General features: G+C 45.1%; 1 protein-coding gene across 1 annotated transcript in view; it reads right to left on the minus strand.

Moving 5' to 3' along the window:
• Positions 1-11395: 11395 nt before the first annotated feature.
• Positions 11396-24449, minus strand: part of wdr46 (WD repeat domain 46) — a 30756-nt gene continuing 17702 nt past the window's right edge. Inside the window, exons 5-6 of the mRNA XM_087979789.1 lie at positions 14198-14256; positions 11396-11430 (exon numbers count right to left, since the gene is read on the minus strand). Coding sequence (XP_087835915.1) covers positions 11396-11430; positions 14198-14256 — 94 coding nt within the window. The remainder of the gene's footprint in view (positions 11431-14197; positions 14257-24449) is intronic.

Here is a 24449-nt window from a genome sequence, read left to right on the forward strand (position 1 = left end):
GGCAGGTTACAGCAGGATATAGAGAAGCTGCAGAGCTGGGCAGAAAGGTGGCAAATGGAATTCAATGTAGCTAAGTGTGAGGTGATTCACTTTGGGAAGAATAACAAAAAGATGGGGTACTGGGCTAATGGTCGGATACTTGGTAGTGTGGATGAGCAGAGGGATCTTGGTGTCCATGTACACAGATCTCTGAAAGTTGCCACCCAGGTAAATAGTGCGGTGAGGAAGGCATATGGCGTACTGGCTTTTATTGGTAGAGGAATTGAGTTCCGGAGTCCTGAGGTCATGATGCAGTTGTATAAGACTCTGGTGCGGCCGCATCTGGAATATTGTGTGCAGTTTTGGTCGCCATACTATAGGAAGGATGTGGAGGCACTGGAACGGGTGCAGAGGAGGTTTACCAGGATGTTGCCTGGTATGGAAGGAAGATCGTATGAGGAAAGACTGAGACACTTGGGGCTGTTTTCATTAGAGAAAAGAAGGTTTAGGGGTGACTTGATTGAGGTGTACAAGATGATTAGGGGGTTAGATAGGGTTGACAGTGTGAACCTTTTCCCGCGTATGGAGTCGGGTATTACAAGGGGGCATAGCTTTAAATTAAGGGGGGGTAGATATAGGACTGAAGTTAGGGGTAGGTTCTTCACTCAGCGAGTCGTAAGTTCATGGAATGCCCTGCCAGTAGCAGTGGTGGACTCTCCCTCTTTATGGGCATTTAAGCGGGCATTGGATAGGTATATGGAGGATAGTGGGTTAGTATAGGTTAGGTGGGCTTGGATCGGCGCAACATCGAGGGCCAAAGGGCCTGTACTGCGCTGTATTCTTCTATGTTCTATGTTCTATGTTCTACTCTAAAATGACACGTCACACACGTGTGTGTCTTTGTGTGTGTGCATGTGCGCAAGAGAGAGAGAGAATAAATCTGAGAGTGTGTGTCTGTGTGCATGTGTGTGTGTGTGTGTGTGTGCGCGCGCGCGTATGCGTCTTTGCCCATGTGTGTCTCAGTGTGCATGTGTGTGTGTGTGTGTGTGTGCGTGTGCGCGCGTAAGCGTCTTTGCCCATGTGTGTCTCAGTGTGTGTGTCTGCATGGGTGTGTTTATGTGTATGTGTGTGACTGTGTCGTGTGCATGTGTACATGTGTGTGTATGCATTTGTGCCCTTGAGAGTGTGTTGTTTGAGTGTGTGTGCGTGAGTGTGTGTATGTAAGTGTGTCCGAGTATACATGTCTGTGGCTGTGTGTGTCTCAGTGCGTGTGTCTCAGTGTGCGTGTCTGTGTGGATGTGCTTTTCTCCCTGTGTTTGCGAGGCAGTGTGTGTCCCAGTGTGTGTGTCTCAGTGTGCGTGTCTGTGTGGATGTGCTTGTTTTCCTGTGTTTGTGTGAGTGAGAGAATCTTTGTGTCTGAGTGCATTCTGTGTGTGAGTGAGTGAGTGTGAGTTTATGTGACATTTTGTGTACGGAACATAGAATAGTACAGCACACGAACGGACCCTTAGACCCACTATGTTGTCTACCATGACGCCAAATTAAACTAATCCTTTCTGCCTGCAAATGGTCCATATCCCTCCATTGCTTGCATACTCATGTGCTTATCTAAAAGTCCCTTAAATGCCCTTATCTTATCGAACTCCACCACCACCCCAGCAGTGCCACTCACACTCCTACCTCTCTCTGTGTAAAAGCTTTCCCCTCTAACGTTAAATGCAAGACCCTTAGTATCATATATTTCAACTCTGGGAAAAAGATTCTGAACATTAACCCTACATAAGCAGCTCATAACTTTATAAACTTCTATTGAGACTCCCCACAGCCTCCACTGCTCCAGAGAACGCAACTCAAGTTTGTTCACATCATTCCTTGTAACTCATACCCTCTCATCGAGGCATCCTGGTAAACCTCTTCTGCACCCTCTCCAACGCCTCCATATCCTTCCTGTAATGTGACAAACAAAAATGAACACAATACTCTACATGTGGCCTGTACAACATCTGATAAAACTTCAACATGACATCCTGACTCTTGCACTCTATTCCCTGACCAATGAAAGCAAGATGCCATACGCCTTCTTTACCGACTTATCTATGTACGTATGTATGTGTCTGTTTGTGTGTGTGTGTCTGTGTTTGTGTCTGTGTGTGGGGGTTGTGTGTGTGTGTGTGGGAGGGGGGGGGGCGGTGGTGGGTGGACGGATATATGCGTTGCCATAAAAATGTTCACGTTTATAGATATATGTTTTTGAAAATACATAACGTTACGTTCCATGCTGATGTTTTTCTCGGTGGACATGTCTATGTTTATGGGTGAAGCAAATAGAAAGTAAAGATTATTGAGAAGCCACAGGATTGGGAAGCTTTCGAAAACCACCAAAGGATAATTAAAACATCAATACACGGAAGAAGATGAAATCTGAGAGTAAGCTAGCTTGTTATACAAAACGAGGTTGGAAATAGCTTTTTGTAGATATACTGTGTACAAAGGAAGGAACAGGCAAGCGTGGACATTAGATCGCTGGAAAATGTGAATCGAAGATACCAACAGCATGACAGAGAGTTCGGGGGCAGAGGTGAGGGTGGTGGCCATCACTTAGGATAATGGTCTGGGGAAGCTAAAAGGTCTGAAAATGGATAAATTGCCTCGACCACACGGACTACAGCAGGGAATAGCTGAGGAAATTGTGGAGTCATTGTTGATGATCTATCAGGAATCAGTGAGATCAGGGAGGGTCCCAGAGAACTGGAGCTGAAAATGTGTTGCTGGAAAAGCGCAGCAGGTCAGGCAGCATCCAAGGAGCAGGAGAGTCGACGTTTCGGGCATGAGCCCCTCTTCAGGAATGAGGAAAGTGTGCCACTCCGGCCTATCACCCTCACCTTAACCTCCTTCCACCTATCGCATTTCCCCCAAGTCCCTCCTCCCTGCCGTTTATGTTAGCCTGCTTGGCAAACTTTCCTCATTCCTGAAGAAGGGCCCATGCCCGAAATGTCGATTCTCCTGCTCCTTGGATGCTGCCTACCTGCCGCGCTTTTCCAGCAACACATTTTCAGCTCTGATCTCCAGCATCTGCACTCCTCACTTTCTCCCAGAGAACTGGAAAACGTTTGAGACTGTTTGTGTGTGTGGGAGAGTGAGCATATATCGTGTGTGTGTGTGTGTGTGTGTGTGTGTTGGTGCCCATGTTTGTCTCAGTGTGTGTGTGTGTGTGTGTATGTGTGTAACTGTGTCGTGTCCATGTGTGTGTGAGTGCATATGGTTCTGTGTCTGTGTGAGTATGTGTCTGTGTGTGTGGCGCGTGTGTGTGTGTTTGTGCCTTTGAGAGTGTGTTGTTTAAGTGTGTGTATGTATGACTGTGAGTCTTTGCCCATGTGTGTCTCAGTGTGTGAGTCTGTGTGGGTGTGTGTACGTGTATGTGTGTGACTATCGTGTGCATGTGTGCATCTGTGTGTGAGTGCATGTGTTTCTGTGTCTGTGTGAGTAAGTGTCTGTGTTTGTGTGTGTGTATGCTTGTAAGCATACGTGAGTGTGTGTGTGCCTGTGTGTGTGTGTGTGTGTGCGTGTGTGTGTGTATACTTTTTTTGCCTTTGAGAGTGTATTGTTTGTGTGTGTGTATGTGAGTGTGTGTATGTAAGTGTGTCTGAGTGTGTGTCCATGTGTCTGTGTGTATGCGTCTGTGGCTGTGTATGTCTCGGTTCATATGGCTTTGTGGAAGTGCTTGTTTCCTTGCGTGTGCGAGTGAGAGAATCTTTGTGTCTGTGTGCATTCTGTGTGTGAGTAAGTGAGTGTGAGTTTATGTGACATTTTGTGTATAGAACATAGAACAGTACAGCTCAGGAACTGGCACTTAGACCCACTATGTTGTCCACCATGACGCCAAATTAAACTAATCCTTTCTGCCTGCAAGTGGTCCATATCCCTCCATTGCTTGCATACTCATGTGCTTATCTAAAAGTCCCTTAAATGCCCTTATCTTAGCTAACTCCACCACCATTCCAGCAGTGCCACTCACACTCTTACCTCTCTCTGTGTAAAACACTTTCCCCTCTAACATTAAATGCATGACCCTTAGTACGAGACATTTCAACTCTGGGAAAAAGGTTCTGAACACCAACCCTATGCAGCTCATAACCGCTCCAGAGAACACAACACAAGTTTTTTCACGTCTCTCCGTGTAGCGCATGCCCTCTCATTGAGACATCCTGGTAAACATCTTCTGCGACCTCTACAAATCTTCCACAAACAGACGTGAACACAATACTCTACATATGGCTGATACAAAGGCTGATAAAACGGCCACATGACATCCTGACTCTTGAATTCAATTCCCCGACAAATAAAGGCAAGATACCAGATACCCTATCTACCTGTATGTGTGTGTGTGTGTGTGTAAGTGTTTGTGTGTGTATCTCTGCGTGTGTGTGTGTGTGAGCACTTATCACTGCACGTGTCTGTGTGTTGCAATGTAGATGTCCACATTTGTAGATATGTGTTTTTGAAAATGCACACCATTACGTTCCATGCTGATGTTTGACTCAGTGAACATGTCTATATTTATAGGTAAAGCACATAGAAAGTGAAGATTATTGGGAAGCCACAGGATTGTGAATCCTTTGAAAACGGCAGAGCATTACTAAAAAATCAATAAGGGTGAAGAAAATGAAATCTGAGAGTAAGCTAGCTCGTTATACAAAAGCTGATTGGAAAGAGCTTTCTGTAGATATTTACAAAGGAAGGAACAGGCAAGAGTCGACATTGGATCAGTGGAAACTGAGACTGGGGAAGTAGAAATGGGGAACAAAGAAACAGAGAGGGAATTGAGCAGATGCTTTGCATCAGTTTTCATGGTGGAAGATACCAACAGCATGCCATGCTAGTGGCAGAGGTGAGTGTGGTGGCCAACACTAAGGAGAATGTACTGGGGAACCTAAAACGTCTGAAGGTGGATAGATCACCCAGACCACACGGATTACACCAGGGGATAGCTGAGGAGATTGTGGAGCTATTGGTGGTGATCTTTCAGGAATCACTGAGATCAGGGAGGATCCCAGGGATCTGGAAAATGGCTAATGTAACATTCCTGTTGAAGGAAGGAGGAAGACAGAAGCCTGGAAACTATAGTTCGGTTAGCCTGACCTCGGTCATTGGTAAGATTTTCGAGTGCATTATTAAAGATTAGATTGCAGAGTGCATGGTAAAATCGGACTGAGTCAGAATGGCTTCATCGGGGTGAGGGGGACATGCCTGACAAGTCTGTTTTAATACTTTGAGGAGGGAACAAGGAAGTGAGGCAAAGAAGAGCCACTCGGTGTGATCTATTTGAATTTCCAGAAGATATTTGACAGGGTGCCATATAGGAGGCTGCTAAATCAGATAAGAGCCCATGGTGTTAGGGGCAAGATACTGGCATGGATAGAGGATTGGCTGCTGGAAGGTGGTAGAGAGTGGGGATAAAGGAGTCTTTTTTCAGGAAGGCATTGAGTGACTAGTGAAGTCCTATAGGGGTGAGTGTCGGGACCACAACTGTTCACATTATACATTAACAATCTGGGCGAAAGGGTATTGTCACTAAGTTTGTGGATGACACAGAGATAGGTGGAGGGACAGGTGCTGTCGAGGATATGGGGAGGCTGCAGAAGGACTTGGACAGACTGGGAGAGTGGGCAAAGAAGTAGCAGATGGAATGCACTGTGGGAAAGTGTGAAGTTATGCACTTTGGAAGAATAGAGGTATAGACGATATTCTAAAAGGGGAAAAGCTTCAGAAACAAGAAGCAAAAAGGATCTTATGAGTCTGAGTTTAGGACTCTCTGGAGGTTGTATCTCTGAGTTCTCCAGGGCCCAATCTTCTTCAGCTGCTTCATCAACGACATTCCCCCCTACTTAAGGTCAGAAGTGGGAATGCTCACTGATGATTGTTCAATGTTCAGCACCATTCGCTAGACTTCAGATACTGATGGAGTCCATGTTCAAAGGCAGCAAGCCCTGGACAATATCCAGGCTTGGGATGACATGTGGCAAGTAATATTTGCCACACACACTTGCTAGGCAATGACCATCTCCGATAAGACTCAATTATCTCTTGACATTCAATGGTGCTACCTTCAATGAGTCCCTCAATACCAACATCCTGAGAGTCACCATTGACCAGAAACTCAACTGGACTCACGACAGAAACATAGTAGCTACAAGATCAGGCCAGAGACTGGGAATACTACATCAAGGAACTCACCTCCTGACTCCCCAAAGCCTGTCCATCATCAACAAGGCACAAGTCTGGAGTTTGCTGGAAGATTCCATGAGTTGTCAATAAGAGATGGTGTAACACATGGGACTCTGGGGAAGCTGATGTGTAAGTTGACCGTGAACATGGGATGTCAGCAGAGTAGTATCTGAGAACCCTTTGTGAGATTTCTCAGCTGACACTCCGTGGAAGGGAAGCTGACTTGTTTGCTGCATTCGATGGAGGTTGTGATACTGGGTCAAGAAATTCTGTGACACTGCTACGATTCAAATATCACAAACATCTCATCGACAAATCAGAGATACTCAGGGAGCGGGAGGTAAGCAATGTTTCTGGCAAAAGAGTGTTTCTGATGAGGACCAACACAGATGTTTGCAAGTGGCTTTGTTGAACATAGAACATAGAACAATACAGGGCAGAACAGGCCCTTTGGCCCTCGATATTGCGCCGCCTGTGAACTAATCTAAGCCCCTCTCCTATACAATCCCATTATCATCCACGTGCTTATGCAAAGACTGTTTAAATGCCCCTCATGTGGCTGAGTTAACCACAGTGACAGGCTGGGCCTTCCACACCCTTACCACTCTCTGAGTAAAGAACCTGCCTCTGACATCTGTCTTGAATCTATCACCCCTCAATTTGCAGCTACATCCCCTCGTAAAAGCCAATGTCATCATCCTAGGAAATAGACTCTCATTGTCCACAATATCTAATCCTCGGACCATCTTGTGTGTTTCTATTAAATCACCTCTTATCCTTCTCCTCTCCAATGAGAACAGACCCAAGTCCTGATTTGGAGATGCCGGCGTTGGACTGGGGTGTACAAAATTAAAAACCACACAGCACCAGGTTATAGTCCAACAGGTTTAATTGGAAATTAACTTTGTAGACCAAGTGCCTCAGCCATTCCTCATAAGACCTTTGCGTCAGATCAGGAAACAGTCTGGTAACTCTCCTCTGCGTCTTTTCTGATGCTTCCTCATCGCTCCTGTAATGGGGTGACCAGAACTATACACAGCATTCCGAGTCAGTATTAGCATTTTGTACAGTTGCAGCATAACAACACAGCTGCTGAACTCAATCCCTCTACCAATAAAACCTAACATATTGTATGCCTTCTTAACAGCACTATCAACCCTGGGCGGCAACTTTTAGGGATCTAAGTATGTGGACACCAAATTTCCTCTGCAAATCCACACTCCCAAGAATCTTTCCATTGACCCAGTATTCTGCCTTCCTGTTATTCTTCCCAAAGTGAATAACCTCACATTTATCTGCATTGAACTCCAGTTGCCACCTTTCAGCCCAGTTCTGAAGTCTCTCTGCAACATTCTTCCACACTGTCCACCATTCCACCAACTTAGTACCATCTGCAAACTTACCTCTGCCAGCGTCCAAGTCGTTTCTAAAAATAGCAAACAGCAATGGTCACAAAACAGATCCTGTGGCACACTACTAGTAACCGGATTCCAGGCTGAATATTTTCCATCAACCATCACTCGTTGCCTTCTTACAGAAAGCCAGTTTCTAATCCAAAAGCTAACTAACCTTCGATCACATGCCTCTGCATTTTATCCAGTAGCCTACCATGTGGAACCCGATTAAAGCTTTACTGATGTCTATGTACACCATGTCAACTGTCCTACCATCATCAATACGCTTGGTCACCGTCCCAAAAAAATCAATGAGGCTTGTGAGACACAACCTGCTCTTGACAATTCCATATATACTATATCCAATCAAATTGTTGCTTGTGAGATGAATATAAATCCTATCTCTTATAATCCTTTCTAAAACTTTTCCTACAACAGACATAAGGCTCACTTGTCGACAATTACCTAGGTCAGCTCTACTGCCCCTCTTGAACATGGGCACAACATTTGCAATCCTCCAATCCTCTGGTACTAAACCTGTAGACAATTACGACTCAAACATCATGGCCAAAGGTTCTGCCATCTCTTTCCTAGATTCCCAGTGAATTCGCAGAAAAATCCCATCTGGCCCAGGGACTTACCGACTTTCACTCATTCTAGAAATAATAACACCTTCTCCTTACTAAGCTCCTTTCAAGTCTCATAATGTGTATCTTAGTCTTCTCCTCTACAATATTCTCCTTTTCCTTCGTGAGAACAGATGGGAAATATTCATTCAGCACCTCTTCAATCTCCACAGGGTCCACACACAACTTCCCACTTCTGTCTTTGACATGGCCTTTTCCTACCTAAGTCATCATTTTATTCCTCACATATCTGGAGAAAATTTTAGTGTTCTCCTTTATTGTACCTGCTAAAGACTGCTCATGTCCCCTCCTTGCTCTTCTTAACTCTACCTGTAAATCCTATCTAGCTTTTCTGTAACTCACCATCGCCTCATCTGAACCATCTCATTCCAACATCACATTAGCCTCTCTCTTCTGCTGAACGAGAAATACCTTTTTTTTTTCTTAAACCACGGTTCCCTTACCATCTTTTCAGTTCTCTTAACCACCTCCTCCTTGCCTGACAGGGACATATCTATCAAAGACACTCAATATCTGTTCCTTAAGCCAGTACCACATTACGATTGTCTCCATCCCCTGCATTTTGCTGCCCCATTCGTAACCTCCTTAGTCCTGCCTAATCGCCTTATAATTACCCTCTCCCTATCTATAACTCTTGCCCTGTGGCATGTACGTATTCTTTTCCATCACTAAACTAAATATAACTGAATTATGGTCATGATTTGGAGATGCCGGTGTTGGACTGGGGTGTACAAAGTTAAAAATTACACCACCTGATGAAGGAGCAGCATTACGAAAACTAGTGCTTCCAATTAAACCTGTTGGAGTATAACCTGATGTTATGTGATTTTTAACTTTGAATTGTAGTCACTCTCTCTCATGTGCTTACCTATTTCTAAATCAAACACTTGGCCTTGTTCATTACCAAGCACCAGATCTAATGTGGTCTCCCGACTTGTCGGCCCTTCGATGTACTGTATCAGAAAACCCTCCTGCACACATTGCACAAACGCTGATCCATCCGACGTAACAGAGTTATAGCATTTCCAGTCAATGTTGGGGAATTTAAATTCCCCCATAATGACCACCCTGTACCTTTCACTTCTGCCCAGAATCGATTTGCCAATCCTCTCCTCCACATTCCAGGACCTTTGCAGAGGACTATAAAAAACTCCTAGCGATGTGACCTCTCCTTTCCTGTTTCTATCCTCAGCCCATGCCGCCCATGTCGATTAGACCACGTCAAAAGTTCTTCTATCCATCATTATACTGTCCTTGACTAACAAAGCCACACCACCCTCTCTGTTACCGCCTTCCCTGATTTCTTTGAAAGATCTAAACACTGGAACTTGTAACACCCATTCCTGACCTTGCTTTATGCATGTCTCAGTCATGATCACAACATTGAAGTCCTAGGTACCTATCCATGCTGCAAGCTCACCTACCTGTTTCCGGATACTCCTGGTGTTGAAGTAGATACACTTCAAACCAGTTTGCTGTCTGCTGCTGTGTCCATGAAATCTTGTCCATGTCCTCCCTAATCTTATCCACCTGTCTATTGGAACACACCCCCACCCCCACCCCCGGTGAGCTAGTTTATCTCACCCAAATAGCGCCAGCAGATTTCCCACTCATGATATTAATACCTCTCTGGTTCAAGTGAAGAACGTCCTGTTTGTACAGGTCCCACCTTCCCCATAATGAAGCCCAATTATTTGTATACCTGAAACCCTCCCTCTGCACCATTCCTGCAGCCACGTGTTAAGCTGATATCTCTCCCCGTTCTTCGCCTCAGTCTCACATGGCACGGGTAACAAACCATAGATTCCTGAAGAAGGCTTATGCCCGAAACGTCGATTCTCCTGTTCCTTGGATGCTGCCTGACCTGCTGCGCTTTTCCAGCAACACATTTTCAGCTAACAAACCAGAGATAACAACTCTGTTTGTTCTAGCTCTCAGCTTCCACCCTCACTCCCGAAATCCTGCATTACATCCCTATCCCTCTTTCTACCTATGTCATTGGTACCGATATGGACTATGACTTAGAGTTAGTCACCCTCTCCCTTCATGACCCCAAAGACACAATCCGAGACATCACGGACCCGAGCCCCTGGGAGGCAACACACAAACCATGAGTCCCTTTCGTTCCCAACAAATCTTCCATCTGACCCTCTCACCATTGAGTCCCCAATGACTAACACTCTCCTCCTTACCGTGCTTCCCTTCTGTGCAACAGGGACAGAATCGGTTCCAGAGACTGCACTCCACTGCATACCCCTGGTAAGTCATCCTATTATAGGACAAGCCAAACAGAGAACTGCCAGGGAATTCCTCGAGGCATGGCACTCATCCACTGATTCAATCAACAAGCACATCGACCTGGACCCAATATGCTGGCCACTGCAGTGGACAGCTGGAGCTGTCAACCGGAATCGGTAGATTCAAACCACTACAAATGCCGGAGAAAAGGTCCCAGAAGCGCTTCACAGGAGGTTCCCAAGCACTGAGTATGTCACCTCGACAGGGGACGTAACGTCTGCCACACAAATTCCCAGCTGGGCGAACAGAACCACCACAACAAATGATGTTATTTGTTCTTTATATAACTGATTTAGATGAGAATTTCGGAGGAATGGTTCGTAAGTTTGTGGATGACACCAATATTGATGTTGTAGTGGACAGTGAAGAAGGTTATCTGGGAAGGCAGCGAGGTCTTGATAAACTAGGCCAGTAAGCTGAGGGATGGCAAATGGAGTTTAATTTAGATAAACGTAAGGTGTTTCATTTTGTTGGGACAAACCAGGGCAGGGTTTACAAAGTCAATGGGAAGATCCTGGGGTGCGCTATAGAACAAAGCAGTCTCGGAGTACAGGTTCAAAGCTCCTTGAATGTGGATTCACAGGTGGACAGAATGGTGACAAAGGCTTTTGGCAAGCAAGCTTTCATCAGTCAGAGCATTGAGTACAGGATTTGGGATGTCTTGTTGCAGCTGAACAAGACGGGGTGAGGCCACATTTGGAGAACTGTGCATTTCTGGTCACCCTACTGTAGAAAGGAAAGTGTTAAACGAGAAAAAGTGCAGAAATGATTTGCTGGGGTTCAGGCAGAATCCGAGGAGCAGGAAAGTCGACGTTTCGGGCAAAAGCCCTTTAAATGTTTGCGACTCACCTTTTACTTTGTGACCTGTAAATATTTCCGTGATAAACCTGAAATTTGAAATTATAAAACAGTTAAATTCATAACATTTGGCAACCAATGAACTTACAGTTTTTCTGTGATGTCACGTTTTCATTTGTGCCGAGTCCCTGATCCTGGGAATTAAAAGAACCTTACAAAGTATGAACCAAACGCCATAATGGAGAGAGACAGATGGAGAGGGGCAGAGTATCCTATAGTGTGGAAACAGGCCATTCTGCCCACACTGACCTCCTGAAGAGCATCCCACTGAGACCCAACCCCCAACCATGTAATCCCACATTTACAATGTCGAAACCAGCTCATGTGCACACCCCTGGAAACTATGGACAATTTAGCATGGCCAATCCACCGAACGTGCATATCTTTGGATTATGAGAGCAAACCAGAGCACTCGCAGGAAGCTCACACAGGCAGAGAGAGGCTGTGCAAACTCCACACAGACAGTCACCTGAGGCTGGAATCAAACCCGGGTCTCTGGCGCTGTGAGACAACAGTACTAACCACTGAGCTACCATCCCACCCTCTCCAGTGTGAGAGAGGGACATAGAGAAAGAGAGAGAGAGAGAGAGAGAGAGGGACAGAGGGAGAAGTGACTGAGGGAAGGCACAGGGAGAGAGAGTATGGGAGATAGGGACAGAGAGAGTGTGTGTTAAAGAGAGGGACGGGGGAGAGGTACTGACAGAAGGCACAGGGAGAGAGAGAGAGTATGGGAGATAGGGACAGAGAGAGTGTGTGTGAGAGATAGGGACAGAGATAGAGGTAGTGAGAGAAGGGATAGAGAGAGGGAGTGAGAGAGAGGGAGTGAGAGATAGGGACAGAAGGAGAGGGACTGAGAGAAGGCACCGGGAGAGAGAGAGAATATGGTAGATAGGGACAGAGAGAGAGTGTGTGTAAAAGAGAGGGACGGGGAGATGTACTGAGAGAAGGCACAGGGAGAGAGAGAGAGTATAGGAGATAGGGACAGAGACAGAGTGTGTGAGAGATAGGGACAGATATAGAGGTAGTGAGAGAGGGACAGAGAGATAGTGTGTGAAAGCGTGGAACAGAGAGTGTGAAAGTTAAGGACAGAGAGAGAGGGAGTGAGAGATAGGGACAGAAAGAGAGTGTGGGAGATAGGGACAGAGAGAGAGTATGCGAAAGATAGGGACAGAGAGAGAGTGTGTGAAAGGTAAGGATAGAGGGAGAGTATGTGAACGATATGAACAGAGAGAGAGGGAGTGAAAGATAGGGACAGAGAGAGAGTATGTGAAAGATATGGACAAAGAGAGTGTGTGAAAGGTTAGGACAGAGGGAGAGTATGTGAAAGATAGGGACAGAGAGAGAGGGAGTGAAAGATAGGGGCAGAGAGAGAGCATGTGAAAGTTAGGGACAGAGAGAAAGGGATTGAGAGAAGGGGTAGGGAGTGTGTGAGAGATAAAGAGAGAGATAGAATGAATGAGAGATGGGAACAAAGAAAGAGTGTTTGACAGATAAGGACAGAGAGAGAGACAGAGAGAGAAAGACAAAGAAAGAGATAGCGATGGAGAAAGAGGGTGAGAGACAGGGATGAAGAGAATCCATGAGAGTTTACAGAGTGTCAGGCCGTTCCTGTCCAAATGCCCCAGTGAAACATGAGGAGAGCTTGGCTAAAAGAGCACCCAGTCAGTGTTGTCTGTGACTGTGTACTCAGTTACAAACCCGATCTTCCAGACTGTACTATATAGCTAAGTCTGTGCAGGAGGGAAGATTGTGAGATGTGGATGATGGGAGACAGAGACTTACCTCAATGTTAAAACACTCTGCTTTATTCCCTGTGCCTTGGGAATATTGAAATGGAAAGGCAGAACAGGGAGAAGTTCATCAGCTCACACCCAGTATCATGGGCATCACATTCAAGTATTTCTGATGACCTTAACCTCTGATATTGTAACATAGTCTCGGGACAGAATATTTTAATTGAGAGATAATTCCGATCTAGCACATCAATCCGTGTTAAGAACAGAGCTCCCCTTGGCACTAAGGTACCACCTACTTATTTGATCACAGACCCGAGCTGGTATAGTTACTGTGGTAAACATTGCCAGGGTTACCATGATATGGAATTGAACACCGAGTACAGTGTGGAATATCAGGGCACCAGGTATAGACAGCCAGACATCCTGTTCTCTCTGAAACACTCCTGGCTTTTTCATAAAGGATGCATCTTATCAATTTCCATGAAAAAATGTCACCAATTTCCCACAGCATTCACCGATTCCTGCGAAATCACAGATTGTGGTATTTTGTCTCTCTCTGCTATTCCACTCCATCTCTCTGTCTGTCTCTCTGCCTGAGTCTCTGTCTGCCCCTGTTTCTCTCTCTCTCTCTCTGTTCCACTCGCTCTCTCTCTGTCACTCTCTATCTGTCCATTTCAGTCTCCCTCTATCTATTTCTGTCTGTGTCTCTGTATCTCTCTCACTGTCTGTGTCTCTGTCACTCTTACTGTTTCAACCTCTCCCTTTCTGGGTCTGTCCCTCTCTCTGTGCCCCTGTTAATAAAACTGGGGACATCGTGTGCTTTATTCACTGCTCTCTCTCCCTGTCCTCCCAGATTCAATTATCTGTGCACACATAACGCTCAACTCTACCTGCCTCTGCAGCACTTCCCTTAGAATTGCCTCCCCATTTTATATTGTCTCTCAATGTCCTTCCCAACAAAATGCTTCACCTCCCACTTCTCTGCACTGAACCCCATCTTCCCCCTCGCTCACCCTACTCCCCCAGATTGTCAAAGTCATTTTACAGTCCCGCACTGTACCTGTCACAGTTTGCAATTCTTCCTGGTTTGGTGCCATTTCCAAACTTTGAACTTGTCCCCTGCACAGCAAGATCCCAATCATTAATAAATATCTGGCAAAGCAAAATGCCTAACACTGACTCCTGGGAATCGTATTGGTTGGGTGGGGCGGGGGGAACCGCTCTGAAGTTTGGTGTCACACAAGGCACGAGCTGAACCGAACTAAATCCAACTGCTGTACAATATCATCTCTGGAAGGACAGGAGCACACGCTCTTTTCGATAAAGTGAGTTCTGGTTGTTTGAGATAAGGGACAGGATATTTGTGGTTTGTTATTAATTACACACATCATCATCAGGAAAGAATAAACATGAGCGTCCTGCTATTGAGCAAACATACGAAACAACCTCAGACACTGAAACCATGCTGACCGGCTGGTTAAAGTGGTCCCACCTTTATCTATTTATGAACTAACTTGGTGAGATAATTAACAGCTCCTTCACAATTCCCTTTAACAAGGGTCCCATCAGGAAAGGCTGTGGGCACTGCAGTATTCCAGCCTCTGACCTGCTCTTGTAGCAACTGTGTTAATGTCAAGAGCCCATTTCGGTTTCTGGTCAATGCTAACACACAGGAAGATGTCTCCTGGTTTCTGATCTCTCGACCAAGAAGGTAACTTTCTCCTGTTGACCCTGTAAATGCCCAAAACACTCAAGAAGATCGACACTACCCGCGAACAAATCAGCTCCCACTTGATTGACCCCACATTCACCAATGTCCATTCCCTCCACACTGATGCTCAGTAGCAGCAGTGCGTACCGTTTCCAAGATGGGCTGGGAAATTCATCGAACCTCCTCAGACAGCACCTTCCAAACCCACAGCCACTTTGATCCTAAAAGGACAAAGGCAGGAGATACATGAGAACACCACCCCCTGCAGGTTCCCCTCCAAGCCACTCACTAACCTGAGTTGAAACTGTTTGTTCCTATTGGTAATTAATTGGAATGATGTTGTAAGACTGAACGTGTCCTCAGGCTGTGGGATTTGGAGAATGATGCAGAAAAATAATTGAGCAACTCTTAAAGACAGATACATTACTCAATGACATACAGATTGAGGAATATGGAATGAACTAATATAGTCAGGAACAAAATTACTGTACAGTCTAGATTAACATAGCGAAGGCAATTTTCAAACTGCTATTCACCACCTGCACCCTGCAGATAACAGGTACATCCTGGTCACCTCCATCCTGTTCTGCCTGGGGTGTGGAAAAACTTCATTTTGTCAGGTCACTTTTGTACAGGCAAGAGAGCAGCTTTTCAAGGGCTCCCGGGGAAATGTCGGTTCAAAGATTCCCTTACAACAGGAGGAACCAACATCCTCAGCTGGTCAAAGACATCTCCCCATCGCCAATTCATGACGGAGCAGTGAAATGGATACTAGCATCTGTCTTTCTTAAAGAGTAGAATTCAGGCCAGACCCAGGTCAGCAGATATATGGGAACACCACTCCTTGCACGTTCCCCTCTGATCCACTCACCATCCTGACTTGGAAATTATCACCGTTCCTTCAATGTCGCTGGGTCACAATCCTGGAACTCACCCTCCACCAAGGGCATTGAGGGTCTACCAACAGGAAATAGACTCCAGGGGTTCAAGAGAGCATCTCACCACCACCTTTCCAAGGGAGCAATTAGGGATGGGCGTTAAACTCTGGTCAGACAATGATGCCTACCTCCCACAAATGAGTAAAAGAAAATCATTGGTGAACATCCCCACTTCTAACCTTGTGATGGAGGGAAGGACATTGATGGAGAAACTGAAAATGATTGTACCCTGACAAACTCAGGGAAAAAAATTACACTTACACGACCACATACTGCATGTTTACCTGATGGTATTCCTGAATTAGGATTGATATTTATGAAGCTTTTCACCATTTAGAAAACAGTCTATGGCTCACTTCATCGTTCTAAGTGCGTAACCTCACACTTTCCAACACTATAATCCATCTGCCAATTCTTTGCTCACTCTTCCAGCCTGTCCAAGTACTTCTGCAGACTCCCCGCTTTCACAACACAGCCTGTCCCTCCATCTATCTCTGTGTCATCCAGAAGCTTTGCAACAATACCTTCAGTTCCTTTCTCCAGATCATTATTGTATAACATCAATCGCTGTGATCCCAACACTGAGCACTATGGAACCCCACTCGTCACTGAGAACCGTCCTAAAAAAGACCTTTTTATCATTGCTGTCTGCCATCTGCCAGTCAGCCAATCCTCTATCCAAGCCAGTACCTTGCCCTAACACCATGGGCTCATATCTTATTTATAAACTCCTGTACGGCACCTTTCAAAGCCCTTCAGGAAATTGTAATATGTCACGTGTGCTGTCTCTGCTTTGTCGAACTTGCTCATTACATCCTCAAAGAATTCTAACAGATTTGTGAGGCATGACCTCCCCGAGATGGAGATGTGCTGACTTCATCCTTACTACCATGTTCTCCACAAGCTCATCCTTAATAATGGACTTGAACAGCTTACCAACAGGTAAAAAGTTGGGGCATGCTGATTTGCAGAGGATCTGGATGTTGTTGTGCATGAATCACAGAAGGTAGGTCTGCAGGTGCAAGAAGTAATTTGGAAGGCAAATGGAATTTTAAAGCTGTTTGGTTTAAAATCAGAGAGACAATGTTACAGCTGTACAAGGCGCTGCTGAGGCCACACCTGGATTACTGTTTGCAGAATTGGTCTCCTTACTTCAGGATGCATGCACTGGAGCGGGTGCAGAGGAGGTTCACTAGGTTCTTTCTGGAGTTGAGTGGGTTGGCTGATGAGGAGAGGCTGAGTAGATTGGGATTATATTCACTGGAATTCAGAAGAATGAGGGGGGATCTTACAGAAACATATTAAATTATGAAGGGAATCGATAAAATAGAAATAGGTAGGATGTTTCCACCGATAGTGAAAATATGACGAGAGGGCATGGCCTCAAGATTAGAGGAAGCAAGTTTAGAACTGAACTGAGAAGGAGCTTCTTCACTCAAAGGTTTGTTAATCCATGGAATTCCTTGCTCAGGAAAGTAGTTGACGCGACTTCAACAATTGCTTTTGAAGCTAAGGTAGATACTTTTTTGGAAAATAAAGGAATTCAGGGATATGGTGAAAACACGGCTAAGTGGAGCTAAGTCCACGAAAAGATTAGCCATGATGTTATTGATGGCAGAGCAGGCTCAAAGGGCTGCGTGGCTTACTCCTGCTCCTACTTCTTATGTCAATACTGACCCTCTGACAGTGTGGCACTCCGTCAGCACTGACTCACTCACAGAATGGACTATCTGTAACTTTGTGTTGTTCCTCCTCCTGGCCTATTGTGGTTGCCCCATTACTCACAGCCTCGGAGTAAAGATTGAGGTAAACGATGAGGTTGGAGGTAGAGGCTGGTTTTTAGAAACACCCACACCTCCCACATCCCTCAGATGTACAATGTGCATCTCTGTCAAAACATGAACACCACCTGCTTTCTGTGAATGCAGTGAGTGGGTGGGGATTAGATGCCACTATCGCCTGAATAGTTTGTGAGAGGTTATGGCAGTGGGAATAAATGGTTCCCTTTGGAACGCAGTAGCAGATTGATATTGAATTATCATTGTTTTTACCAAGCCAGGACTCACTATTTCTCTTGATCTCCATCGTGGAGCCTGTAATGAAATGTGTGTGCTTTATGTATTTACTAACATTGTGACATGATTGTGGTAATTATAGCAGGGTGTGTCAACTTCCCCAGCATGATTTGGGATGGTCATTTTGGAACAAGTGTCACTATTCTCAAAATATTAACTCTGTCTCTCTGTCTCTGTCTCTCTCTCTTTCTCTCTGCCTCTCTCTCACTCTCTGACTCTCTGTCTCCAGCAGCTACCAGACCTATCATCTCTCTCCAGCACTTTCGGATTGCTTCCCATCTCCAACTCGCCTGACCTTTATTTTATTGTAGACTATTCAGATTACATCAGCCTAATAGCTGCCTAATTTATTGCTTCACATTCCTCAGTTCCACCATGAGCTGGTATTCGGAATTGAGAATTGGGAAAAGGTTTGTACGGCTGAGGGAAAAAGGAAGGGGATGAGGTACGGGTCTAATTTGACGGTGTAAAGAGCCATTAGAGGCACAATGGAAAGAATGGCCTTTATAAATCTAATCCAATCTAATCTTTGCTCCACTCGCACCCAGAGAGTGTCTCATTGTGTAAAAGTCCTGGGAGTTCACAGCAGTGAAACAATTCCTGTCACAGGTATGGGCAGGTCTGAAGCTATTTGTTCCCATCGGTAATGAATTGGAATGATGTTGTCAGACTGAACATGTCCTCAGGGAGTGAGATTTGTAAAATGACGCAGAAAAACAATTGAGCAACTCTCAAAGACAGATATATTACTCAATGACACACAGATTGAGGAATCCGGAATGAACCAACACAATCAGGAATGAAATTACTGTACAGTCGAGATTAACATTGTGAGAGTGTTTTCCAACTCCCATTCACTGTCTGCCCATTGTCAGGTATCAGTCACATTCAGATCCTTCTCCAGTTTGTTCTGACTGAGGTTTGAAAAACTGCATTTTGTCAGTTTAGTTTTGTACAAACAAGAGAGAGCAGCTTTTTGAAAGAGCTCCCGGGGAAATGTAGGTTCAATGATTCCACTGCCATGAGAGGAACTAACCTCCTCACTTTCTCCAAGGGATCTCTCCATCTCCAATTCATCACGGCGGTGTGAAATGGATACTTTGCATCTGTCTTTATTACTGAGGTTATTCAGGGCAGACCATAAGGACAGCAGATACATGGGAACATCAGTCCCTGCAAGTTCGCCACGGAGCCACTCAACATCCTGACTTGGAAATGTATCATCGTTCCTTCAGTGTCACTGGGTAACAATCCTGGAAATCCTCCGTCGCCCCACCCCCACCCACCCACCTAGGGCATTGTGGCTCTACCTAAAACAAATGGATTCCAGGGGTTCAAGAAGGCAGCTCACCACCACCTTCTCAAGTGGGGGTGGCAATTAGGGACAGGCAATAAATGTCGGTCAGCCAACGATGCCCACGTCTCACACATGAATACATTAAAATCATTGATGATCACCCCACTTCTGACCTTGTGATGGAGGGAAGGTCATTGATGAAGCAACTGAAAATGATTGGACCCTGACAAACTCAAGGAAATTTGTACACTTTCACAAACACATATTACGTGTTAACCTGAAGAGAACCCTGAATTAGGAATTCTGAATTAAGTCACTTTTTGCTTCATATTCCTGAAGCTTTATCCCATTTAAAAATCGTCTATGCCTCTGTACGTCTGACAAAGTGCATAACCTCACACTTTCCCACCTTGTATTCTATCTGTCACTTCTTTGCTCATTCTCCCAGCCTGTCCAATTCCTTCTGCAGCCTCCCCCCTTCCTCAACACAGCCTGTTCCTCCATCTTTCTCTTGTTCTTGGCAATCTTAGCAGTAATGTATTCATCATTGGGGACTCCGTAGAGAGGGACAGATCGGAGGTTCTGTGGGAACGAGAGAGACTCATGGTGGCTGTGTTGCCTCCCAGGTACTAGGGTTCATGATGTTTCTGATCGTGTTTTGCGGATCCTTGAGTGGGAGGGGGAGCAGCCCCAAGTCATGTTCCACATAGGCACCCACGACAGAGGTAGGAAGAGATTTAGAGATTTAAAGCAGAAATTCAGGGAGCTAGGGTGGAATCTTAGATCGAGAACAAACAGAGTTATTATCTCTGGCTTGTTGCCGATGCCATGTGCAAGTGAGGCGAGGAACAGGGAGAGAGAGGAGTTGAACACGTGGCTACAGGGTTGGTACAGGAGGGAGGCTCTTGGATTCCTGAATAATTGGGGTCTTTCTGGGTTGGTGGGACCTTTACAAAAGGATGATCTTCACCTGAACCGGTGGTGTACCAATATCCTGGGAGGGGGAAAGTTTACTAATGTTCTTCGGGTAGGTTTAAACTAATTCAGCAGGGGTTGGGAACCAAAACTGTAGTTCAAGTATCCGGTAGGATGAGAGTTGTGAGGTCAGAACTCAGACTCCAAGATCGCAAGAATACTCCAGCAAGGCAAGAAGTTGGTTTGAAATGCGAACTTCAACATCAGGAGCATCCGGCATAAGGTGGGTGAACTTGCAGCATGGGTTTGTACCTGGGATTTCGATGTTGTGGGCATTTCAGAGATATGGCGAAAGGAGGGACAGAAATGGTTATTGCAGGTTCCGGGATTCAGATATTTCAGTAAGAACAGAGAAAATGTTAAAAGAAGGGCTGGTGTGGCATTGTTAGTCAAGGATAGTATTACAGTTGCAGAAAGGACATTTGAGGAGTCAGCTGCTGAGGTCGTTAGGACTGAGGTTAGAAACAGAAGAGGAGAGGTTACCCTGTTGGAAATTTTCTGTAGGCCTCCAAATAGATACAGAGATGTAGATGAAAGGATAGCACAGATGATCCTCCATAGGTGCGAGAGTAACAGGGTAGTTGTTATGGGGGACTTTAACTTTCCAATTATTGACTGGGAATACTGAAGTTGAAGTACTTTAGATGGGTCAATTTTTGTGCAATGTGTGTAGGAGGGTGTCCAGACACAGTGTGTAGACAGACCAACAAGGGACAAGGCTATATTTGATTTGGTACAGGGTAATGAACCTGGTAAGGTGTTAGATTTGGAGGTAGATGAGCACTTTGGTAATAGTGACCACAATTAAGTTAGTTTTACTTTAGTGATGAAAAGGGATAGGTATATACTGCAGGGGAAGAGTTATAGCTGGGGAAAAGGCAATTATGATGCGATTAGACAAGATTTAGGATGCATAGGATGGGGAAGGAAACTGCAGGGGATGGGCACAATTGAAATGTGGAGCGTATTCAAGGACCAGATACTGCGGGTCCTTGATAAGTATCTACCTATCAGGCAGGGACGAAGTTGTCGAGTGCAGGAGCCATGGTTTACGAAGGAAGTCAAATCTCTCTTCAAGGTGAAGAAAAAGGCTTTAGTTAGGATGAGATGTGATGGCTCAGTTAGGGCACTTGAGAGTTACAAGTTAGCCATGCAAGACCTAAAGAGAGAGCTAAGAAGAGCCAGGAAGGGTGATGAGAAATCATTGGCAGATACGATCAAGGCAAACCCGAAAGGCTTTCTATAGCGTTATCAGGACTTAAAGAATGACAGTAAGATTAGGCCAATCAAGCATAGCAGTGGGAGGTTGTGCGTGGAGTCAGAGGAGATAGGGGAACAACTAAATGAACACTTTTTATCAGTATTTACACTTGAAAAGACAATGTTATCGAGGAGAGTACTGAGATACAAGCTATTAGATTAGATGGGATTGAAGTGCATAAGGAGGATGTGTTAGAAATTCGGGAAAGTGTAGAAATAGGTAAGTCTCCTGGGCCGGATGGGATTTATCCTAGGATTCTCTGGGAAGCCAGGGAGGAGATTGCCAAGTCTTTGGCTTTGATCTTTATGTCACCATTGTCAAGAGGAATAGTGCCAGTAGACTGGAGGCTAGTAAATGTCGTTCCCTTGTTTAAGAAGGGGAGTAGAGACAACTCTGGAAATTATAGACCAGTGAGCCTTACTTCGGTTATAAGAGATAGGATTTATAATAATCTAGAAAGGAATAGGTTGATTACAGATAGACAACTTGGTTTGGTGAAGGGTAGGTCATGCCTCACAAGCCTCATTGATTACTTGAGAAGATGACCAAACAGATGGCTGAGGGTAAAGTGTTTGATGTGGTACATATGGATTTCAGTAAGGCATTTGATAAGGTTCTCCATTGCACAAAATACGGAGCCATGGAATTGAGGGTGATTTAGTGGTTTGGATCAGAAATTGGTCAGCTGAAAGAGTCCGAGGGTGGTGGCTGATGGGAAACATTTATCCTGGAGTTCAGTTACTAGTGGGGTACCGCAAGGACCTGTTTTGGGTACACTGTTGTTTCCCATTTATACAAATGACCTGGATGAGGGCATAGAAGGATAGGTTAGTAAATCTGTGGATGACACTGAGGTCGGTGGAGTAGAGGATAGTGACAAAGAAGGTTTTAGATTCCAGAGAGACATAGATAAGCTGCAGAGCTGGGGTAAAAGGTGGCAAATGGAGTTTAATGTGGAAAAGCGTGAGGTGATTCACTTCGGGAAGTGTAACAGGAATGCGGAGTACTAGGCTAATAGTAACATTCTTGGTAGTGTACTTGAGCAGAGAGATCTCTGTGCCCAAGTCATACATCCTTGAAGGTTGCCACCCAGGTTGATAAGGTTGGTAAGAAGACATACGGTGTGTTAGCTTTTATTGTAGAGGGATTGCATTTTGGAACCATTAGGTCATTTTGCTGCTGTACAAAGCTCTGGTGCGGCCACATTTGGAGTATTGTGTACAGTTCTGGTCATTGCATTATAGGAGGGATGTGGAAATATTGGAAAGGGTTCAGAGGAGATTTGCTAAGATGTTGTCTGGTATGGAAGAAAGGTCTGATGAGGAAAGGCTGAGGGTCTTGAGCCTGTTTCTTTAGAGAGAAGGTTGAGAGGTGACTTAATTGAGACATATCAGATAATCAGAAGGTTCGATAGGGTGGAGAGTGAGAGCCTTTTTCCTCAGATGGTGATGGCTAGCACGAGGGGACATAGTTTTAAATTGAGGGGTGATAGATATAGGACAGATGTCAGAGGTAGTTTCTTTACTCAGAGTGTAGCAGGGGCACATAATGCACTGCCTGCAACAGTAGTGGACTTGGCAACTTTAAGGGCGTTCAAATGGTCATTGGTTAGACATATGGACGAGAATGGAATAGTGTCGGTTTGACGGGCTTCAGATTGGTTCCACAGGTCGGTGCAACATCGAGGGCCGAAGGGCCTGTCCTGTGCTGTCCTGTTCTATGTTCTATGAATTCACTGTTCAAAAGTGACTTTTAAATAAAAATCGCTGAACTGACAACTCAAATCTATTTCCTTCTGCTTTAGAGTACAAATTCACAAACTGTGTCACAAAGTTTCACCAGCGTTAACCAGGCAGAGCCTTGCGTTTCAACACTGGTCCGAGACCATTGATGATATGGGCAATGTGTGACTATAAAATTAATGAAGTCTGGAAGATTTGTAGGGATGTTGTCAAACAGTGAGTGACGGGATTCTGTCAGGGGGTAGATGGGATGAACTGAGTTTACCCACTCACTCTGTACTTCCCTGAAGGCTGCCAGCCTCTGTCTATTCCATGGGAACTGGTGAAGGCCATTCATCCCCTCAATCCTGTTCGAGATTCAAAGAGTCATAGAGTCATAAAACATGGATACAGACCCTTCAGCCGAAGCCGTCCATGCCAAACATAATCCCAAACTAAACTAGTCCCACCTGCTTGTTCCTGGATCATATCCCTCCAAATCTTTTCTATTCACATACTTATCCAAATGTCTTTTAAACATTGTTACTATGCCCACATCCACTACTTCCTCAGGAAGTTCATTCCACAGCCGATCCACCCTCTGTGTAAAAATGTTGCCCCTCCTGTCTGTTTTAAATCTCTTTCCTCTCACTTTAAAAATGTGCACCCAGTATTGAACCTCCCATCCGTGGGAAAAGGCACTTACCATTCATTGTCGTATTCTGCCATTCAGTAAGATCAAGGTCCAATTCCATCTATCTGCCTTTGGCCCATATCCCTTCATCCCTTTGCTTAACAAACATATATCCATTAACAACTGATCCAGCATCCACTGCCATTTGTGGAAGAGAGTTCCAAACTTCTCCCATCCTTTGTGTGTGGGAGTGCTTCCTAACAATTCTCCTGAACACTCTGGACCTCATTCTCAGACTCCATTTTCCCCAACCAGTGGGAATATTATATCATAGAATCCTTACAGTGTGGGAGCAGACCATTCAGCGCCTTTAGCCCTCACTGACTCTCTGAAAATCATTTCTCCGAGACCAACCCTATTACCCAATTCTTGTGTTTCCCAAAGCTAATCCACATAACCTGCACATTCCTGCTAACTATGGCCAAGTTGCTTAACCTGCACATCTTTGGATTGTGGGAGGAAGCCGGAACCCCCAAAGGAAGCCCACGCAGACATGGGGAGAATGTGCAAACTCCACACAGACAGTTGCCCGAGGGTTGAATTGAACCTGGGTCCCTGGCACTGTGAGGCAGCTAACCACTGAGCCATGTATCTTTACCTACCCTGTCTTTTGCTGTTATTATCTTGAAGATTGCAATCA

Source organism: Chiloscyllium plagiosum, unplaced genomic scaffold (assembly GCF_037043375.1).
Source record: "Chiloscyllium plagiosum isolate Xiang-an unplaced genomic scaffold, Cpla_swu_hap1 HiC_scaffold_35, whole genome shotgun sequence".
NCBI classification, from domain to species: domain Eukaryota; kingdom Metazoa; phylum Chordata; class Chondrichthyes; order Orectolobiformes; family Hemiscylliidae; genus Chiloscyllium; species Chiloscyllium plagiosum.